Source organism: Dreissena polymorpha, chromosome 10 (genome assembly GCF_020536995.1).
Source record: "Dreissena polymorpha isolate Duluth1 chromosome 10, UMN_Dpol_1.0, whole genome shotgun sequence".
Lineage (NCBI taxonomy): Eukaryota > Metazoa > Mollusca > Bivalvia > Myida > Dreissenidae > Dreissena > Dreissena polymorpha.
Genome location: NC_068364.1, coordinates 36,073,737 through 36,097,491, shown reverse-complemented (window position 1 = coordinate 36,097,491; position 23,755 = coordinate 36,073,737). Strand labels below are relative to the sequence as shown.

Genomic DNA, 23,755 nt, shown 5'->3' with positions numbered 1-23,755 from the left:
GATCATATTTCCTGGGGCAGCCACCAGTGTTACATCTGCAAGGAAATGCAAACACAAACAAAATATCTTTGCTACACTATGTAAAGAGACGGTACTTTTTGATACCTGTGACCTTCTGATTGTATGTCACATTGCAGCCTTGTATTTCATAGTGCAGCCTTGTATTTCATAGTGCAGCCTTGTATTTCACAGTGCAGCAATGTTTTTCACAGTGTAGCCTTTATTTCACAGCGCAGCCACCAGTGTTAAATCTGTCAAGCCGAGTTCACGCAGATCACAGAGCTGTATCCGACACCGTGTTACCCACAATGAGGCCGCAAGCTCCCATGTTCAAATGTAACACGTGCAATTTGACCTTCAGAGAGCCGCTTGACCTTGAGAAACATCGGCAGCTGCATCTCGACCGCAGGTAGTTTAAACTTATATCTTTTAGCTCAATTGCATTGAAAGCTGAATTCTTATGGAAACACTATAGTCCATTTCCTGGGTAGAACTAGTACTTAATGTGAGATAACACTTTACGCATCAAGCCCAGTTTTCCCACAACGCGGCTCAAATATCTAGCTTCAATTTGATTCATTATTGTTTCAACTGCTGCCTTTATTTCCTTTTTATGCCCCTGGTAGGGTAGCATATAGCAGTTGAACTGTCTGTCAGTCCGTCAAGTCAGTCTGTCCGTCAGTCTGAAAACTTAAACATTGCCAATAACTTTTGCAATATTGAAGATAGCAACTTGATATTTGGCATGCATGTGTATCTCATGGAGCTGCAAAGTTTGAGTGGTAAAAGGTCATGGTCATCCTTCAAGGTCAAAAGTCAAAGGTCAAATATATGGCTTCAAAGCGGCGCAGTAGGGGGCATTGTGTTTCTGATAAACACATCTCTTGTTTTCTATACCCCTGGTAGGGTGGAATATAGCAGTTGAACTATCTGTCAGTCCGTCAGTCAGTCTGTCCCTCCGTCCGAAAATATCTAGCTTCAATTTGTTTCATTATTGTTTCAACTGCTGCCTTTATTTCCTTTTTATGCCCCTGGTAGGGTAGCATATAGCAGTTGAACTGTCTGTCAGTCCGTCAAGTCAGTCTGTCTGCCGTCCGAAAACTTTAACATTGCCCATAACTTTTGCAATATGGAAGATAGCAACTTGATATTTGGCATGCATGTGTATCTCATGGAGCTGTACATTTTGAGTGGTGAAAGGTCAAGGTCACCCTTCAAGGTCAAAGGTCAAATATATGGCTTCAAAGTGGCGCAGTAGGGGGCATTGTGTTTCTGATAAACACATTTCTTGTTAGCTATGCCCGTGGTAGGGTGGAATATAGCAGTTGAACTGTCTGTCAGTCCGTCAAGTCAGTCTGTCCGTCCGTCCGAAAAACTTTAACATTGCCCATAACTTTTGCAATATTGAAGATAGCAACTTGATATTTGGCATGCATGTGTATCTCACGGAGCTGTACATTTTGAGTGGTGAAAGGTCAAGGTCATCCTTCAGGGTCAAATATATGGCTTCAAAGTGTCATAGTTGGTGGCATTGTGTTTTTGACAAACACATCTCTTGTTTTAATCCTGTGATACCATCTTTTAAATAACCTGGTGCAGGCTTCTGTGCATAAATAAAGTAAATCCTGATTATTGAATTCCTTTCAAGGAGAATGTCTGATTGTTGTTTATAGACAGATAAATAATTATATATATAAACTATTCTCTAGATAAAGAAAATTCACATTTGTGTTTGATCAATAATAGTGAGCCTTGTTCTGGGAAAAGGGGGTTTAATTCACTGCATAAAGTTTCATCCCAGATTAGCCTGTGCAGTCTTTAACTGGATTTTTGTCAAGAAGAGTAATTCTTTAAACAAAACAATACAAGTTTAAATTGTTATCCCTGATTAACCTTTGCAGACTGCACAGGCTAATCTGGAACGACACTACGCACATGCAATAAACCCCCTTTTCACAGAACGTGGTTCATATTATTCTAAAATTCAACCTCCAGGGTATACAAATGCTGTATCTGCCAAGACACGTTTTCTGACCTCTACAATTTCCGGTGTCATCTGAGAATACACGACAAGATTGCCACCTACACCTGTGACATGTGTCCCTTTATGGTAAGGCTATTTAAACACTAAATATGTTCAAAAGGTGTGGATAGACTTTTTAGGCTTTGAATGGATAAAAAATATTAGAGTAATGTTAAATCAATAATGTTGATTTAGTTGTACTTTTTATGCCCCCCTTCGAAGAAGAGAGGAATAAATAGTTTTGCTGGATGTTTGTCGGTAGACCAGTTCGTTTCTGATCAATAATTCGTCAACCAATTGACCTATTGGCTTGGTACTTCAAATGTGTATTGACCTTGAAAAGTGGATGACCCTTATCGAAATTGGGGTCACTGGGTCAAAAGGTCAAGGTCACTATCACATTAAGTGTGAAAACCATTACAGATCAATAACTCATCAACTAACTGACTAATTGGCTTGATACTTCACATGTGCATTGGCCTTTGACAGTAGATGACGCCTATCGATATTTGGGTCACTAGGTCAAAGGTCAAATTCACCGTTACAATAAGTGTGAAAATCATTTCCAATCAATAACTGATCAACTAATTGACCGATTGGCTTGATACCTAGCATGTGCATTGGCCTTGGACAGTAGATGACCCCTATTGACATTGGGGTCACTAGTTCAACGCCCTGTTTGTGGGTCATGTGTCTCCGACCGCAGAATTCCTGTTTAGATTTCAAATTGTCATGAAAATGCACATTATTTTTATTTAAGTGAGGTGAATTCTCTCTGAAGGCTTGTTCTGACAAAAAAAATTTTTTTATGTCCCCCACCACTATAGTGGGGGACATATTGTTTTTGCCCTGTCTGTTGGTTGGAGCTGCACATGTTGAGTAGTGAAAGGTCAAGGTCATTCTTCAAGGTCAAAGGTCAAAAAAATAATTAGATAATTAAAAATCAAAGCGGCGCAGAAGGGGACATAGTGTTTCTTACAAACACATTTCTTGTTGTTTTTTTTAATATTTCATCAATATTATTATATCATAGTTACTAGATAAATATAAGCATAATAAGTGGGGACATGATGTTGTTTTAGTATGTGTCTATACGAAGGTGAAATGTTATTGATATCCCCTTGTAAACTCACAATTGGAAATATGCATGTGCTTGAAGTGTTGTCTCAGATTAGCCTGTGCAGTCTACACTGACTAATCAGGGACAATACTTGCCGCTTTAATGGAATTTTACGTTTAAAGGAAGTCTTTTCTTGGCAAAAACTGAGTTAAATCGAAAAGTAAAGTATCGACTCGGACAAGCCTGTGCACAAAGTCTGCACAGGCTAATCAGGGATGCCACTTTTTGCTGTTATGGAGGTTTTTGTTGTAAGGAAGTCTCTTCTAAATGAAAATCCAATCTAGGCATAAAGTGTTGTCCCTGTGTGATAAGTCTGCGCAGACTGCACAGGCTAGTCTGCGACAACACTACACACATGGCTTAAGCCCAGTGTTATCTAAAGGGAAGCTAAAATATATCTGCGTTTGTGCAGGTGTTTGGAGAGAGGAAGCAGTATATCAGCCACCTAGAGGACCATGAGCTTGCCAAGGACTCGTACATACCTGGACATACCCTACGTCTCCCATGCTTTGTTTGCAAGAAGGATTAACCTGACAGGTATTGGTAGTAGGAATTCTTTAAACTAAACCCTTTCCCACTCAGGAGCAAAGTGAAAACAGCTAAATGCAACCAACATTAAACCAGAACAGCCTGCAAGTAGCCTGTTCAGGTTTTATGCTGTTTGCTGCTGAACAGTATCTTAGGGTTAAAAAAAACTTTAAAATTTGAATCTATAACCAAAGGTTTTTATTGATGCCCCCCTTTGAAGAAGAGGGGGTATATTGTATTGGTGGATGTCGGTTGGTCGGTAGACCAGTTCGTTTCTGATCAATAACTCTTCAACAAATTGGCCGATTGGCTTGATACTTAAAATGTGCATTGGCCTTGGACAGTAGATGGCGCCTAGTTATAATACTTTAATATTCTCAACCCATTTACTATAACGATGATTTAACAGAATTGCTTTATTCTATGTCAACTAAAAACTTTTTAAAGTGGTTAAGTCACACACTAATATGATAAATTATCTGTTATGGTCAGCTTTGTTGCATACAATCCTGTTGTGTGTTGTTGTTTTTTTTTGGGGGGTGGGGTGCGACATTTGTCTCCGACTGCGGAACTCTTGTTTAATTATTAATTAACGGGGCTAAAAACATGTGCTTTAAGTGTCATCCCAGATTAGCCTGTGCAGTTCGCACAGCTTATCATGGACAACACTTTCTGCTTGTATGTGGGTTTGTTGTTTAAAGGACGTTGCTTCTTAAGAGAAATACAGTTTAGGCGGAAAGTGTTGTCCCTGATAAGTCTGTGTGGGCTTCACAGCCTAATATGGGTCAGCACTTTATGCACAAACATTTTGCACCATTTTACCAAAGTGATGCTGTTTGTTTTAACTTTAAACTAGTGGTTACCATCGCTTTGTTTAGTTTGCTTAGCAACGAGGAGGTTCCGGGAATGGTCCTCACTGTGGAAGCTTTCTTAAGATCTCCCTCGTAGGGTTGCCAAGTACTGGTTCTACCCAGGAAACATACTCGAGAACATCTAAATAACCCGTTGGCTGTCAATTTTAATAATGCTAAAATTAACAGGTTTAAACTAATGTAAAGTGATGATATTATGTTCCATGAAAGATTGTTAAGTCATTCAAGCATACCATATTTGAATATCTGTTTGAAAACACTTGTTTGAATGGACTACAGCATTGTAAGGCAGTTTTTACTGATCTCAAAGTGTCTTTTAGTATTTTGGTTGGCAGATTGTGCATTCCATCAGAACAATACTGCTGAAAAATTAATGTTTGTTTTGTAAACGAGTTGTGCTTTTGGAAAATGGGGCTTAATGCGAAATCAAGGAAAACTCGTGTTGGACAAAAAATAACTTTACGGTAAACAATCTTATGGTTTGGGCTCTATTCTTTATTGCAGGGTTTCACTCCGCTATGAGGGAACGCTTTCGTTGAGTTGGCAGTTACTTTTTATTAATTATTTGTTGTTATCTCAAATATTAGACTAGTCAATCCATGAAATCAGTGAAAATTAATGTCTCGCATTAAAGATGATGTTGCAGTCAATTTTATGGTTTTGGCCTATGACAAAGAAGAGCCAGAACCATTAAGTTTTTGTGTAAAACTATTTTATTGTGCACAATTATTGTAGCATTATGGATGCTGCGGCTGACTATGCCTCTGTAATTAATCCACATTTACCACAGGGTATACTTGTTTTGTACAATACAATTTACCTTCCTATGCCGCAGGGCTTCGCTGCGAAAACACCAGAACTACTACCACTCAGAGAAGTGCTTTAAGTGCGCGATGTGCGGGAAAGCCTTCGTCGAGCGTGCAAAGCTACAGCGCCATCAAATAACGCATACAGGCAAGAAAGAGTTCCAGTGTACGTACTGCGATAAGTCATTCGGGCTGAAGCACAATCTCCTGGCGCATATGAACATTCACACAAAGTACAAGCCTTGGGAATGCAGTATCTGTAGGCGGAAGTTTGGACAGAAAGTTTGCCGGAACCGGCATTTGAAAGTGCAAGAGGGGTTCTCGGTGGAATATTTGTAAACTGGTTGAGGCAAAAGCGAGTTACATTGATTACTTAAAACAGTGAAAATAATTCATAAATGTCATTGGGACATGATCCTTTTAAACGGACCCTGTTTAGATAAAGAAAACTGTCAATAGAAGTTAAGTGATTTTGGATTTAAGATTTACGCCTTGACTGGGTTTTGATAAGAAGGGACTTCCTTTAAACAAATAATACCATTAAAGCGGAGTGTTGTCCCTAGTTAGCCTGTGCAGACTGCAGAGGCTACCCTTGGAAAACACTGACGCAAATGCATGAAGCCCCATTTGCCCAGAATTGGCTCCACATTCAGGATTACTTAAACCAAAGTCTGATTTTTTCCATTGTAATTTTTCTTGATAAAGCAGGGTCTGTTCAGATGGACATTGTCCAAAAGCCTTTAACTTTATAAACAATTGATATCTCAAATTGCAGATTTTGTTTCTTAGTGTTGATGACGACTGAAAGATTGTAATGTTATGAAATATTTTTCCCATTTGAGATGACATATTATAGAATATACTTTTCTCGATTGATAATTTTTTCCAAATCCTCAAATGCATTAAAATACAGACCTAATTGTCAATCTTGAATGACTTATTCGCCAATTTATAATAACATCATTTAAATATCAAATAGAACAATTTATCATTCATAACTGCCTTTTTGAAATTTCTCAAATACTAAGATATTGCATGCAATATTCCTCATTGATTGGTAGGGGACTTGTTTCCAATGGAGTAATTCAATATAAATTTAAAGTTAGCCTGATATGTGTTGTAGGCTTTAAAGCCCATAAACACTCAAAATCAACGAATATTTCGTACAATATTTTGAAAAATAAAGTTGACGCATAACAATTCAATGTTTCTTATAGCAATAGCCAGAATTTCAATGCCAGACGTGGTCTTATTTTTGTATGTCACAATATACCGGATTTTATGTGAATTTCTGACTACGAAATATTTTGCGAAATATTTGTTGATTTTGCGTATTTATGTTACTTCGAACCATGCAATTGTTCTTGGGCCTAGCTAAAGATATTTTATCATGACAGTTTCACCTCACCTTAATCTGAATTGATGACGACATGAAAAGAAAGTTTGAAATTGTGTTTATATAATGTAAAAAATCATGTTTATATTATTAACATCAAACAAATTAGGAATTGAAAACAGTTTGGGAAAATCATGAATTTGGGAAATGGCTGATTTGAAGCCATTATAATGTTGTTTGTTGTTTTGTTAAAAGACTGTTGACAGAACTGCTCAAACAAATGTATGTATTTTCTGTTCTGTAGTAATTATTATTTATGTTATATTCCTCTTCTGATGTTTCTGAAGTTTGATTTGACGTAACTTTTTCAGAGCTTTATTTCAAATATAATTGATTTAAACATTGCTGTATAGATATCAAAGTGCCAACTACAAGAACTATAGCCCTACACTTGCTTGTTATTACCCTTTATTGTATTTGTTTGATGTAACTTTTCAGGGCTATATCTCAGATACTATACACAATTGCAGCATGAAAATTCATGGGTGTATAGATATCAATGAAGAGAAATGCCATGCACAAGAACTATAGCCATAAACTTTCTTGAAAAGTTATTAACTTATGTTGTCTTTGTATGATGTAACTTGAGTATTTCTGGATATAAAATTATTTTTAAGTTAAGACCAAGATTGAGATTGAGGGTTTGTTTTAACAACTTTCTTTGCAAAATCTTAAGTTTTACTAACTATCTTACCTATTGTTGTGGGTGATTGACATTTAATATCAACGGTTAAATAGTATTACTTCCAGAAACCAAACTGTTTGTCCTACCAGCAATAATTTAATGGATCCGAAAATAAGCTGCATAAATTCAAGTCCCTAAAATCTTGTTTATCTGCAAAACTGGAACTTTTAGACATAAAATTGATGCATTAAAGCTTTTAGAGCAGGTGTTATATGATACATCCGGACATTCAAGTACTTCATAAGATTTTACCAAGTGGCTTTTAAATACCGGCCCTCAATTTTGTACTTAAAACTCTTGGCCTTAGCGTAAAAATAATTTTATATCCAGAAATACATAGGTCAATTATGTCTCATATTATACTTCATAACATTAAATTTTAAGAAATAAAATAGCAATACACACTTGTTATTTGTTATAACTTGTTAGACATTTACTAAATTTACTAAATACTAAATTTACTAAATAGGGGGAGAAAAGCATGTTTTGTTAGAATGTATTAATTATATATATATATAATATATATATATATATATATATATATATATATATTTAATTATTGGTATTATTTTTATTAATAGCTAATTTCATTTAAGTTACTCAACTTAACCCTACCCAATTCCACCTTTTCCCCCCACCCTAAACCCCTCCCCCAGGAAGGTTGTAAAACTCCTATACATGTAGTACGACCACATCAGCTGGGACTGAACCCACACCAAGAGAGCCCACAACTTTCAAACACTCTCACTGCTCTACCACTTGAGCTATTGAGGATTGTGACAATTGCTAGTTGGAAGATTATTTTATCCTATAAAAATTGAAAAAACGTTTTTTAAAATAGCAATCACATGACCTTTTCATATGACCATTTTCAAGTCATGTGATCGCTATATTTAGGCTCATTCAAACAAAATACAATCATATAATCCAATTTCAATACCACTGAAACCACAATCCAGAGTGGTGCAGTGGATAGAGCAGTGGACTAGAAAGTTGGAGGAGAGCGGTTCAATCACAGGGCTGGGTAAGTGAACATTTGTTCTATGTGAAATATGCTATTTTCTATGTAACATATGCAATGTTTGATTTGAACTCTATGACAGAACAGATGACTAAAAAATTCTCATGAAAATGTGAGGGAATGAAGTAGGTAATAGTCGGAATAAATAAATGTTAAAGAAAAAAATGGCACAGAAAGACCTCCCATCAATTTTCATATTGCTTCAACATAAATTGTTTCGTGGTGTTTTTTTAATTAAAGGGCCAATATGGCATGGCTCACCAGAGTAAGGTTACAAATGTGGGTTCATAGTTTTCAAATTACATGTATTTGGTTTAAATAGTCTTATTAAACAATGTTACCCTGCAGCTTTCCAGTTTGGAACCCAAAGGCCTGACTGTATAAAATTTGGTACAGGATATATATTACACTATTATATCACTAGGCTTGCGGTTTCTGAAAAGGCTTTAATGGCTCCGAATGTAATAACAGTCTGTTCAGGTTTTATGCTTTTTTCTGCTCATCAGTACCTTAGGGATGCAGTCCACATGGGTAATCAGGGACAACACTTTCCGGCTAAACTGGATTTTTTTGCTAAGAAAGGACTTTCTTTAAACAAAAAATATCATGTAAGCAGAAAGTGTTGTCTTTGATCAGCCTGTGCTAACTGCACAGGCTAATCTGGGACGACACTTTATGCACATGCATTAAACCCCCCTTTTCACACAGCATGGCCCATTTGTACTATGTAAGTCTAATTAAAGCATATAGCGATCACCTTGGAAGTGGCCAGTATCCCACAGGCAATAATTTGGATTTAAAGAAGGACCATTATGTTAAGTTACCAACCTATGGGTCCCGAATTTTAAGACACAAAGTTAAAAAAAAAAATTAACAATAGAAAGTCCATTTTACAAATGTGACCCAAATTAAGAATTTACAGTCTTGATGTGCATGAACTTTGTAGAAGACCATCTTAGGCTGTTACATACCAGTATTTTTGTTACGAGATATTTTATATAGCTCTTCTGCTATATTAGTCTAAGAAGACCATAGGATCTAATATTTCACCTCTGGTCCTAAGCAAGGCCAGTATTTTCCCTTTTCCCAAAGAGTCATTCCAGTGAATTTCTGTGAAAATCTGCCTAGCAGTTCTGGAGGCAATGCTGTTTTTACCCATTTATGCCTAGTGGACTCTCCCATTCATCTAAATTGGATCAATTTATTTCCAAAATTAGGGATGTCTAGTATTCTTATTTCTATTTTAAGAATATTTCTTACAAACATTCCTTTAAGCAAACAGCACAGACCCAGATGAGATGCCGCATCATGCGGCGTCTCATCTGGGTCTACGCTGTTTCCTAAGGCCTTTTTTCTAGACGCTAGGCATAAATGGGTTAATCAAAACTACACTATGGATGCATGACAGACTAAGGGCCTTCCAATAGGTCACCATGAGGCCACCATGCATGAGCCTGTCATTGACAGCTGAGATAAAAATTCTTCCCAAAATGGCACTACCCTAACTAATTTGGCTTCACAACTATTTGCTTCAAGGGAAGAGGACAATTACAACGAGCGAGGCATGGTAAAGGGGAAATAACCCTGGCTTATGGTTAGGATAGGGTTAGTGTTAGGGGTCGGGTTAGGGTTAAGGTATGGGTTAAGGCTTATCCTAACCCTAACCCGACCCCTGACACTTACCCTAACCATAAACCTAACCCTCTATCCCCCACATGCGCATTACAATACCATGCCTCGCTTGTTGTCGTTTTCCGCTTCCCTTTGCTTCAAACACGGATGATTTGTTGGCATGGTTAAAATAGCACTAAAAGACTACAAAAAACATGTTAACATTTTCATAATTGTTTGAACATGAGAAAATTATGTTTTATTCATAATGAAACATCACAAAAATACATAAAAGATTTAAAACTCGCACAATATTACAACACAATTAAAAAGTACACAAAACTAAACATGCTTTCTCGTGAGAATGGTATTCCGTTGAAATGGCTTATACATAGAACCATAATCAACATTTCCTCAACAAAAACAAATATTTACTTATTAAAAAATCACACAATATGATTTTAAATTTTGATGAGATTTGCCTTAAATTTTCTTAACAATTAGAGCATTGGTAAATTCCTAATATTATGTTATATAAGATACTGGTCAATATTTACTTATGATATTTCCAGTATTTAATTAACAGGTCAAAATAGGTACTAAAATTACAGCATTTTATAACACCTAAAACTGGCAACACATAAAATGAGAAACTTTGGCATACCTGTACAATGTTTTCACAAAGTATTTACAAATTAGTAATGAAGCACCTTAGTATTTATGGAAGCAAGCTTACATGAATGCTGGTCAATATTATAAGATACAAAATCCAGATTTAAAACACCTAGCAACGCTCTGGGAAATGGGGCTTCAAGTTTCTGCATAAAGTGTTGTCCCAGAATAGCCAGTGTAGTCCACTTATAAGGAATATTTTATTGAAAGGAAGTATTTCCTATATGAAAACCCAGTCTAGGCGGAAAGTGTTGTCCCAGATTAGCCTAGCTGTGCGGATTAGTTTAAACCTTTTTTATTTTAGCTCAATTGCATTGAAAGCCTCGGGCTTATTGAAACGCTCTCGAGTCCGTTTCCCGGGCCTAGAACCAGTACTTGGTGTCTTAGGGGGTGATCTAAAGACCCGCTCCCACAGTGGGGATCGAACTCATTACCATCCAGTCGCTAGGCGGACAAGCAGACTGTGCGGGTTGCACAAGCTAATGTGGGACAACATTTTTAGAACAAGCATTAAGCCCCATTTTGAGAGACATCAATTTTAAAGGGACACGTTCACTAATAGACAACTTTCTCAAAATTTTGTCATAGACTTCAAAAAAAAAGAAGGTAATTAAAGAAAAGAAATAAAAGTACAAAATTTACTATAAATACTATTTTATATTATAAATACTGTTTTATGTAAGTAATCATCTAAAATAGACTGTATAGCAAAGCATGTGTTTATGCACTCTCCTTTGCAAGCGCAAACAATTTTCTATTTCATTAATGAGATTCTGAAGGACCTATTTGCTTATATTATTTATTGATTGATTGTAAATTTTTCTTCATATCTTTACTTAACCCTTTACCACTTGTATATGCATTTAACTTTCATTATTGATTTATTGTAATTTGATCTTAATATCTTCACTGAAGAAGCATTTTGTATAACAATTGATATTATTTCTAGAAAATAAAAAATAAAACATATCCATCAAATACAAGTTAATACATCTGCGTATATTTCCATAAATATCTTCGTTTATTGCAAATACATGTATCTGAGAAATGCCCTAAGGTGGCTCAGGCTAAAATATAATCAAATATACTGATATTCTTCATTTTGTAATAACACAAATCTGAAATTCTTGCAACTGGAGTTCCAAATTAACGATATTTCATATTTTTTAGTTTTTGCCAAGTGATATTTTTATACTGAGACTTGGGGGTTACCATTTATTTATTTCATGTAAATCACACATAAATTTCTTTAAAAAATCAATGTAGATTTTTTTTTATGAATTGTTGAAATCTGAAATAGAGTAAGCTGCTAATAAAAATCTGTCAATTAACAATTATTGGTAAAACTATTACATAAACATACAAATATCAACATATAACTAGCAATTTTCTATTCCTTTTATTCCTTTTAAACATGGATTTGATCCAAAACATATATTCAGAATTTATATAGAATTCCATATTTTCTTATAGTTATAACATATTATAACATATTGTTCCTGGCAACATTGTTCCTGGCAACATATGACGTCTTATAGTATTCATATGAATGGAAATATAATAAATTATTACATTTAAACTAGTGTTCTCATGAGTGAATTATTTAAATATATATTTTACATTTTAAACTTCTACACACATTTCAGCAGTATAGAAAAACCACAAAAAACAACACCTTGTCGATTCTGAAAAAAATTATCAAGCCACTTAGCAGCAAAGATGTAACAATCAGAATTATTATATACAGTACAAATTTGACCAAATAACGAATTAAGCAGTGTTCACTAGCAAGGTTTTACTATAGCCATGTAAGGAAAATGCCCTGCCCCTGCCCCTGCCTGCCGTGTTTTTCAACCAAATGGAAACATTTTTGAACTCGTCAAAGATATAATTGGGATAAATCTTCTGACAAAGTTTCATGAAGATCGGAAATAAATGTGGCCTTTGGAGTGTTAACAAGGCAATGTTGATGACGCATGACGGACAAAAAGCGATCACAAAAGCTCACCATGAGCTTACAATGAAGTTTTTATGTTTGTATCTATAAGTATGCTGATAATTTAAAATAGATGAAAGGCTTAGGAAAGCAACAATTCCAGTCAAGTTTCAATGATTGAATGTACCTCAAAATGTATTTTAACTCAGAATGATCAATTGCAATTTGTATACACAAAGAAACGTTTTGCAATAAGTGAGAAAATGGGCAGGCAAAGCTTGTCTAAACTATCAAAAACTTAGCATATTGTAAGGTAAACATGATCAGCATTTAATTCAATACATTAAAATACATTTAATATTTTTCCATCTTTAACAACATCATTAACAACAGCAAAAACAACAATTAGCCGGGACCCTGATTTGTTAATCACTTCACACTTTAATTCATTAAATGTCTGCGTGCAGTAAATAGCTAAGGCTTTTTTGTTAATTACTATTTAAAAAAAGGGGTATGCTATGTAGTTTTTTTAAGTCAACATAATCATTCTATTTACTAAATTCTCATTCTACCAAATATTTTATGAAATACTTTTCTTTATCAAATATTTTGAGGACTACTTTTTATCAAATATTTTATGAAATACTTTTCTTTATCATATATTTTGAGGACTACTTTTTATCAAATATTTTGAGGACTTCTTTTTATCAAATATTTTGTGGACTACTTTTTATCAAATATTTTGAGGAATACTTTTTACCAAATATTTTGAGCACTACTTTTTATCAAGAACTTCTTTTTACTGAATATTTTGAGTAATATTATTAGTAGCCAACTTGTTAAAAATGTAAAATTTTGAGTTGGGAACTTCTCAAAATAGGGATAATTTGAGTCACGAACTTTCTCAAAATTGTAAAAAAACTGCCATTCTCTGAGAAGTGAAAAAAAGGCCTCAATATGTGTTGTGCCTTTTTAATATTATTCAGCAGCTTTGTAACTCATGATATATATATCATATAATATTTTAGAATTAGTCTTGGTTATTTAAACATATCACCACTTATTTTGGCCCTAGAACAAAATATCTGACAACACTTGTTTGGACATGTTCAATCTTTAATCCTTTTACATCAAAACTGGATGGCTTCACGCGTATTTCCCAAAGAGATGTAAAAGCTGTCTATGCTAACAGCACATAATAGATATTCTTCAAACACATATATGAATATTCCACAAAAATGGGGTCATTGAACTAGGCCTCCGCACCAGTCCTGTCACAGGTTGATGTGGCCATTCAGTTAAATCACAACCCTCCACATTTCACTGTAACCTTGTCACTTATTAATTTATAAACAAATGTTTTAAATAATCAAGTGTTTAGTCACAAAAATACTCAAAATTAATGAATACATGTATTCTGCAAAATATTTTGTAAAAAAAAAGTTAATCAATAAAAAATAAGTGTTTCTTAAAGCAATAGCCAACATTTCAATGCTAGATAAGGTATGGTAATATAGACTTTAACGCAATACAAAATGCTTATTTTTATTGATTTGTGTCAAAAAATGTAAATTTTTGGATATCCTAGTCGGAAATCCACATAGAATTGATTGTGACACAAAAAATGAAAACAAGCATTTTGCATCGCGTTAAATCTATGTTAGAAGACCACATCTAGCATTGAAATTTTGGCTATTACTATATGGAACATTGATATTTATGTGCTTACTTAAGTTTTTAAATTATTGTTCAAAATATTCGTTGATTTTGAGTGTTGATGGGCTTTCAAACAATCAACTTTAATGGCATTACAATCAGATTTCAGCCATTCAATTTCTATCAATCAGCAGCAGTATGGTTTTCAACGCACATCTAAATCATATGATAATGTCATTAGTCTATCAATATTTTTAATGAATCAGCAATGGTACAGTTTTTAACTCGTTTCTAAACAAAATCAAAACCAAAAACCGTACAATTTTTTCAGCATACCAGCAGCAGTTCAGTTTCCACTCGCATCTCAACCGAACAATAACGTCAAAATTTCGTTGACAAAAAAACAGCACATAACAGATCTAAGAACACACTTCCCAGGACAATGTATATTATCTATGAGCACATACAAAATATCTTTGAATGCACACATATATTATCTATAAACGAGTGTTGAGCTATTTTTGTATGTGTACGTTCTGTTTTAGCTTGTAAGCTATTTTTTGTATTTGTCCATTCTGTTTTTGCTCATAAGCTATTTTTGTATGTGTCCGTTCTGTTTATCCTCCTCATCATCAGAATCGCCTCCCTTTGGTAATAACGTTTGCCGACTGCCGTTGTCGTAGAACTGCTCGTATACTGGGTTTGCAAAATTTGTGGACTGGAACAGAAAATGATTAACGGTAATATACACATTTTCTGTAAAAAACACTCACTATTTTAGCCTTGCTCTAGCAAAACAGGGCTTAATGCATGAGCCTAAAGTGTTGCATCATATTAGCCTGTCCCTGTTGCACAGGCTAATAATAAAACACATTCAGCCTTAATTGGATTTTGGCTTAGTAGAGATTTCTTTTAAACAAAAATACCATTTAAGCCGAAAATGTCGTCCCACAATAAAATGTGCAGACTGCACAGGCTAATCTGGGACAACAATTTACGCACATACATTAAGCCCCATTTTTCCAATTGCAAGGCTCATTTTAATTTTTTTATGGAAGTATGTCTGCATTTCTTACTTGAAGTTTGTGTCTTGATATTATGTAATGTTGATTTAATTACATTTATGAATTTAACAGACAAAGGAAGCTTGCGAAAAAAAACAGTGAATAGCAACCAACAATCTATAGCAACAAACCATGAATATTATCAAAAGGTAAATGTTAAGTCATCCTCAAGTTTAGACTTAAAAACAAGAGGCCCATGAGGGCCTGAATCGCTCTACTGGCTGGAATCAATATGGCTCAAGCCCTTGATAGTATGAACAATCTGAGTAAGTTTTAAATAAACAGACCCAAAATGGGAAATTTATCGCATAGACAAGAATAAACGTAAAATTTAAACTTCAAATGGCTCCTTTTCAACAATAAGTTGGACAAATTTTCTTCACTCTCAATGGGGTTCTGGCCCTTGATGATATAAAACATCCGTTGAAGTTTCAAAAGGATAGAACTTTATATGTAAACAAACAAGAAATGTGTTTGTCGGAAACACTATGTCCCCTCTTGCGCCGCTTTGATTTTGTTGTTGTTGACCTTGGACCTTGAAGGATGACCTTGACCTTTCCCACTCAAAATGTGCAGCTCCATGAGATACACATGCATGCCAAATATGAAGTTGCAATCTTCAATATTGCAAAAGTTAGGGCAAAATGTTAAAGATTGTCATATTTTTCTCAAATTAAAGGGGAGATAATTCTGGACTTATAACTCCGATATTGCTCATTTTTAATAGGGTTTGACTCATCATTCAGATAAAGACACTGTGCAAGTTGGGAAATGATTGGATGAAACCTGTGGACTTTATTGCGTAAACAAGCCTTATTTCACAATTTTCTCAAATTCAAGGGGAGTTAATTAAGGACTTTTTACTCTGATGTAACCCATTTTCAATAGGGTTCGAGTCCTCATAAATATAAAGACACTGAACAAGTTTGATAAGAATCGGATGAAAACTGTGGACTTTAACGCGTAAACAAGAACAAGTCTAGCACACGCACGCACGGCCAGTAGAGCTAAAAACCAGAAAAACACGATGTAAATGCACTGATTTTTAGCTTGTTTATGTTCGGATTTTAATTAATGAATAATGATAATAATTACATGGATGTTCACGCATTTGAGAACAGTGGGGCAACATATACAATGTGTTTATTTTATAGCACATAACTATGTATTTAATTAAAGGCCACAATGCAATGTGTACAATTTTAGACACAATCCACTAACTTTAGGAAACAAAACAATTTGTATCAGTTCAGGGCACACTACAATATGAACTAGAGCTTTGTCACAGACGTGACATATACCCCCACGTGCCGCATTGACACAGACTATTTTGCATGCTGTCTTCACAAAACAAGAGAATCTAATTTATGGCAATTTTTAAGAATTATTATGCCATTATCATTTATAGTCATTTTGACCTTTGAACTCTTGAGTTCTTTCACATGACACGCCGTCCAATGACAGTGAACAACATTAATGTACAGAGCCATTTAAAAATCTCACTATGAATGACATAGTTATGGCCCAGACAAGATCATTTATTGCCATTTTTGACCTTTGAACTAAAAGTGTGACCTTGACCTTGGAGATATTGATGTAATTCTTTCGCGCGACACACTGTCCACTGATGGTGAACAAATGTGCCAAATGATTTTAAAATATCACAATGAACGACATAGTTATGGCCCGGACAAGCTCATTTATGGCCATTTTTGACCTTTGAACTCATAGTGTGACCTTTATCTTGGAGATATTGATGTAATTCTTTTGCGCGACATGCCGTCCAATGATGGTGAACACATGTGCCAAATGATTTTTAAATCTCACAATGAACCACATAGTTATGGCCTGGACAAGCTCATTTATAGCCATTCTTTGACCTTTGAACTCAAAGTGTGACCTTGACCTTGGAGATATGGACGTAATTCTTTTGCGCGACACACCGTTCAATGATGGTGAACAAATGTGCCAAATGATTTTAAATTCTCACAATGAACAACATAGTTATGACCCAGACAAGCTCATTTATGGCTATTTTTGACCTTTGAACTTTAAGTGTGACTTTGACCTTGGAGATATCGACGTAATTCTTTCGCGCAACACACCGTCCAATGATGGTGAACAAATGTGCCAAATCATTTTTAATCTTATACAATGAATGACATAGTTATGGCCCGGACAAGCTCATTTATGATCGTTGAACTCAAAGTGTGACCTTGACCTTGGAGATATATTCTTCCGCGCGACACACCGTCCAATGATGGTGAACACATTTGCCAAATGATTTTAAAATCTCACCATAAATGACAAAGTTATGGCCCGGACAAGCATTTGACCTTTGAACTCCAAGTGTGACCTTGACCTTGGAGATATTGACGTATTTTTTTCTCACGACACATCGTCCCATGATGGTGAACAAATGTACCAAGTCATTTTAAAATCTAACGATAAATGACATAGTTATAGTCCGGACAAACTTTCAGTTAAAAACACACTTATTGACCCCTTGACCTAGTTTTTGACTTGGCATGACCCATATTCAAACTTGACCTAGACATCATCTAGAAACAACTTCTGACCAAGTCTGGTGAAGATCGGATGAAATTTTGGGACAGACCGAAAGACGGACAAACAGACCGACCGACCAACAAAGTGACTCCTATATAGCCCCCATTACAAATGGTATAAGGTGGGTATAATTACTTTTAAGCCACAATACAAAATGATATATTTTAGGACACAATACAATATGTTGTATTTTAGAGCACAATACCTTAGGTATTATTTTAGGGCAATATACGAAAGGTATCATTTTAGGGCAAAATACGAAAGGTATCATTTTAGGGCAAAATACGATAGGTATCATTTTAGGGCAAAATACGATAGGTATCATTTTAGGGCAAAATACGATAGGTATTATTTTAGGGCACTATGCATGTGCATAATTTTAGGGCACAATGCAATGTGTATAATTTAAGGGCTTAGTATAATCGGTATCATTGTAAGGCATAATACAATCTATCTAATTATAGGGAATTGTACAATGTGTATCATTTTAGGGCTTACTTCAAGTGAACTGTACAATAAATATTCATAGAAGAAAATGATTGCTTATCTTTTTAGGGCAAAAAATAATTTATATCATTAAAGGGAAATAATCCTATGTACACCAATGAACGGCGCAAAGTAATATACAGAATTATAAGGTGTTTACTGTGCTTGGACAGGTTTTTGTGTGTAGGAGATGCTTCAACAGAATGAACATGGAGTGCATACTGATTTGCGATGGTATGCACAAGGTGTGCAATCGTTTTTATCATGGAATATGATTTCAGTAGAAAAAGAAAACAACAGCCAACTACAATTTTAGCCGTGTTCTGGGAAAACTGGTCTTAATGCATCTGCATAGTATCATCCCAGTTTAATCTGTGCACTTTGCACAAGCTAATCAGGGAGGACACCTTCCATTTTTGTTTTTCATTTAAACGAAGCCAGTTTAAAGAAAAAACGCAAGCTTATCTGGGATGACACTTTACGACATGCATTACACACCATTTTCCCACGAGCTCATTTTCAGAAGCCAAGACTCATCTTGGACCACTAACAGCAGTAACACAGCATGGAAGTACATGGTATTTTTGTCCAAATATTTAGTTTTCTTTGTTGTTTTTTCTTTCCATTTCTTTTTTTTTAAACCCAAATTGTGAACATATTAAGTTCTCTCATCACTAAATATACATTTGGGCCGTGCTCTGTGAAAAGCGGGTTTAACCCTTTGCATGCTGGGAAATTTGTCGTCTGCTAAAATGTCATCTGCTGAATTTCTCAAATTAGCATTTTCTTCGATTTTTTTCAAAGAATATTATCAGAATAGCAAACAGTTTGGATCCTGATGAGACGCCACGTTCTGTGGCGTCTCATCTGGATCCAAACTGTTTGCAAAGGCCTTCAAAATTCGGTTCTCGAACTGAAAGGGTTAATGCATATGCGTAAAGTGTCGCCCCATATTAGCCTGTGCAGTCCATACAGGCTAATCAGGGACGACACTTTCCGCTTTTATACAATTGTTTAAATGAAGACCCTTCTAGACAAAAATCCAGTAAAGGTGGAAAGTGTAGTCCCTGATTAGCACAGGCTAATCTGGGACGACACTTTATGCAAATGCATTAAAGCACCTTTTTACAGAGCAAGGTATATACCATAAGAAAAGTAGCTCAACTTGTTCTTGTTTTCAATAGTTTTTGTGTCATCAATGTTTTACCAATTACTATTGAAAGGTGATTATTTGTATCCAGACAAAAGGGCGAGTGCGGGTAAAAGTATCGACATTCAGGTGTGGATAATATTCATGAAAAAATTACAAGGTCATGTAGCACGCTTCTCGTCTTCAGACTCGGAGTCGCTTTCTATGAAAGCTTCCTTGAAACAAAAGTTGAAGAGTTAACAGTGATACCTATTCTGATTTTCTTGAATGATTAAAACATTAATGAACTAACAGTACTACTTTTTATCTTACAAAACATTTAAGAAATGTGCAATACCAAGGTACAGGATCACGTGACTTTGTGGGGTTCACATATGGATGTTAATGGATGTAAACACATCGGTAAGTGGTGCTTTTTTTCAAGTAACTGTTTAAAACAATTTTTGTTAAGAATTTCAACACGCGCAAAAAATACAGTTTTTTATGGGGCTTTTGGCATAGTATAATAAATCAGGATGTATTTAACTAGCCAGCATTCTTGGCAAAAAAATTGATATATACAGCATATATGTATACACTCTTATGCTGCACGCAACGTGTAATTTTGGCACCTATTTTAGACGTTTCCTTAAATCTAAAGATATCAGCACAAACTGCTAGAAAAACTTTTTTTTTTTATACAATAAAGATTTCAGCAAATATATTTCAAAACCTGGCAAAAATAAAGTTCTTCACAGTGTGTTTACATTCTGTCCAGCCCGCGTGTTGCGTGTTTAATGGCAAGCATAAGAATCATGATACATAGCAAACAAATAATACTAAGTGACGTGAACTGATCCTTGTTCCAAGACGTGAAGGAGCTATATGTATGTCCCCTACAACACAAATTGACAAAAGAAAAGAGGCACAATACTGGTGAGCATCAACATACCACAGACTTCAATGTCAAAACATATTTTTTCCAATTTTTTACAACATCTAAAGTAAGACTGAGAGGAAATTTCTACAATCATTTGTTTGCCTTCCTTTTATTCTAAGTAAAAACTGTTTGTAAAAAAACAACAACATCTTTGTATTCGATACATGTTTGATTTAATTAAACCCTCCCCTGAGATATTTCCACAAAATCAATATCTCTTTCACCCTTTACCACTTAGATACGTATTTTCACGCATGAGTAGTCCCATAGAAAGTTAAATTTAATTAATAAACTTTCTTACTGTATTCAAGTTTTAAAGGCTTCATTTCCAACCCTAAGATACTGATGAGCAGCAAACAGCATAAAACCTGAACAGACTGCAAGTTACTCGCAGGCTGTTCTGGTTTTATGCTGTTTGCACATAGCCATTCTCACTTTGCATCTAAGCGGGAAAGGGTTTATATCAATATTTCTTATAAATATTGTTTATACAATATATTTAACATATATTTATCATCATAATATGTTTAGTTGCAATTGAAATTATATTGTATCTTTCCTCCTCAGTTTACTTACTAAACACTTACGCTAACAATCCTGCGTTTAACACATCAAGCAGTAAGAAAAGAACAAAAATGTGTACTGAACTAAAACAATGCCACTTCAGCGATTTTTTTCCTTCTTTATTAAGTACTGGAAAACAGCACTTTCCCAATTAGGAAAAAACTACAAATTTCCCAATTGCTGTCCAAAAAAAATTCCCATTTGAAGGTTTCCAAAAAGAATTATTTTTTATATATTTTTTTCATATAAAATGCAAGATTTAGTTAGCTACCCTATGCAGCTCTATGGCTTGAACCTAAGTCAATATAATATTGACAACTTGACAACAGTTATCAATTTATTTTTTTAAGTATTTGGGAATTATTTTTCGCGCATATTTTTCCCAGTTGGGCTGGTATCAGTACTTTTCCCAGTTGGGCTAAAAAAAATTGATGCACAAACAAAACATAAATATCAATACTACAGATATAGCTGTTCTTTATTTTTGTACAAATACCAGGTCTTTATAATAATCTTCACACATGGGATCATGTGATATCTATTTGAGCGGCGCTCTACGAAAAGGGGGTCTAATGCAATCAGGCTAAGTGACGTCACTTTACGCTTATATGATATTTTTCGCTTTAAAGTTAGTCTATTCTTACCAAAAATCCAGTTTAGGTGGAAAGTGTAGTCTATGATTAGACTGTGCAGACTTCACTGGCTTATCCTTGACGACACTTTACCCACATGCATTAATCACCTTTTCACAGAGCGCGGGCCCATTTAAATTAAATTGAGCATGCTTTATCATAAGCATCATCCCTTTTGATCAAGTTTCAAACTCACCTGAGATATAATTAAGACAAATATTCTGACTTAGTTTCATGAAGATTGAGCAATATAATTAATGTTGCTTCTAGAGTCTTACAAAGCTTTTTTTTCTTTATATGACCTAGTGACCTATTTTTTCAACTTATACAGTTTTCAACTTGGCCCATATATGGGACTAATTTTCTGATCAACTTTCATGTTAAATGTGGCCTCTACAGTGTTCAGAAGCTCTCTAATTTGACATAGTGATCTTAATTTAAACCCAACATAACCTAGTTTTGAACTCAGCCGAACGATCATTGGAACTAATGATCTGACCAAGATTAATGAAGAACGGGCAATAAATATCGCTCTAGATTGTTCAGAGGCTCTGTCTTTAATTTTACCTAGTGCCTTAAATTTTAACCCCAGGTGACCTAGTTTTAAACTCAGCCGAGATATCACTGGGACACATTTTCTTACCAAGCTTCATAAAGATTGGGCAATAAATCAAGCTTTTGAAATGTTCACACACTTTCCTTAACTTGACCTAGTGACCTAATTTCTGACCCCACTTGACTAACCAAGATACCAATGGGAAAATCTTCTGACAAAGTTCGATGAAGATAAAGCGATAAATGTAGCCTCTAGCCTATGCAAATGTTCAAATGTTTAAGCTTTAAAGAAAACAATGACAGCCAAAAATACAAAAACAACTTGTTTTTCTAAAAACAAAGGGTCGTACTTTTTCTGCGTAAAAGTCAAAGGGCTTATTTACGAAACTTCTACGAAAATAAACTTAAGATTCCTGTCCTTAAACATCTGCCTACTTAACCCATTTATGCCCAGTGTCTAGAAAAAAGGCCGTTGCAAACAGCGTAGACCCAGATGAGACACCGCACGATGCTGCGTCTCATCAGGGTCTGCGATGTTTGCTTAAAGGAATTTATGTGAGAAATATTCTTAATATAGAAATAAATATACTACACATCCCACATTTTGGAAATAAATTGATCCTATTTAGAAGGATGGGAAGATCCACTTGGCTTAAATGGGTTAAAAACTTCTTTTAACCATTCTCTGCCTACTGTCAATCTATTTTAAATCATTAAAACTTCAAGTTTTAGTACACGGCAAAACAAAGTAAGGATTAATTCAATCTTAAAGGCAAACATTGACATCCAAAATACAATGCTTTTTTTTAACCCTTTACCACTTGGATACGTATGTTAACTCATTTGTAGTCCCTTAGAGAGTTAAATTTCATTAAAGACCATTCTTAATGGATTAAATTGTTTAAGCCTTTATTTTCAAACCATAGATCCTGGTAACCAGCAAAAATCATAAAACCTGAACAGACTGCAAGTTACTGCAGGTTGTTCTGGTTTTATGCTGTTTGCACATAGCCATTTTCTCTTTGCTTCTAAGTGGGAAAGGGTTTAATGAAAGAAAGGGTCCTACTTTTTCAGGGTCAAAGTCAAAGGGCTGGTCTAGGGGCTGGTGTGCATCATCTTCCATCCCATCATCCTCGGTGGTCTGCGGCATGTAGATCGGGTTGGACACCTGAACTTTGTCCTTCAGCAAGCGGTGCCGGAACTGACTTCTGATATTGGAAAACAAATATATGTCAGCCGTGCTCTTTGGAAAAGGGGTTTAATACATGTGTGTAATGTGTCGCCCCAGATTAGCCTGTGAAGAATGCACAGGCTAATTAGGGACAACACTTTTTGCCTTAACAGGATTTTTGCTAAGAAGAGACTTTCTTGAAACGAAAAATATCATAAAAGCGGAAAGTGTCGTCCCTGATAAGCATGTTCAGACTGATTGCAAGATTTCATTGAAAGCCTTATTGGGACTCCCTTGATGCTCTAGAATGCATTTGTTTG

General features: G+C 35.1%; 1 protein-coding gene and 1 long non-coding RNA gene across 12 annotated transcripts in view; one reads left to right on the top strand and one right to left on the bottom strand.

The window, feature by feature from the left end:
* The window catches only part of LOC127847932 (uncharacterized), a 47,576-nt gene extending 39,742 nt beyond the window's left edge, over positions 1–7,834 (top strand). For all 8 annotated transcript variants that reach the window (XR_008034250.1, XR_008034254.1, XR_008034249.1 and 5 more), the window contains exons 4-7: positions 232–409; positions 1,996–2,110; positions 3,556–3,680; positions 5,379–7,834. This is a non-coding gene — a long non-coding RNA (uncharacterized LOC127847932). The remainder of the gene's footprint in view (positions 1–231; positions 410–1,995; positions 2,111–3,555; positions 3,681–5,378) is intronic.
* A 2,446-nt stretch (positions 7,835–10,280) lies between these two features.
* The window catches only part of LOC127848190 (prolow-density lipoprotein receptor-related protein 1-like), a 188,257-nt gene continuing 174,782 nt past the window's right edge, over positions 10,281–23,755 (bottom strand). For 2 of the 4 annotated variants that reach the window (XM_052380489.1, XM_052380494.1), the window contains 2 exons: positions 23,331–23,472; positions 10,281–15,044 (listed from right to left, as the gene is read on the bottom strand). In XM_052380489.1, coding sequence (XP_052236449.1) covers positions 14,919–15,044; positions 23,331–23,472 — 268 coding nt within the window. In that variant the 3' untranslated portion in view covers positions 10,281–14,918. Of the gene's footprint in view, positions 15,045–19,751; positions 19,810–20,314; positions 20,470–23,330; positions 23,473–23,755 lie in introns of those variants that run through there. The other 2 variants (XM_052380490.1, XM_052380493.1) reach the window with 2 other exon arrangements.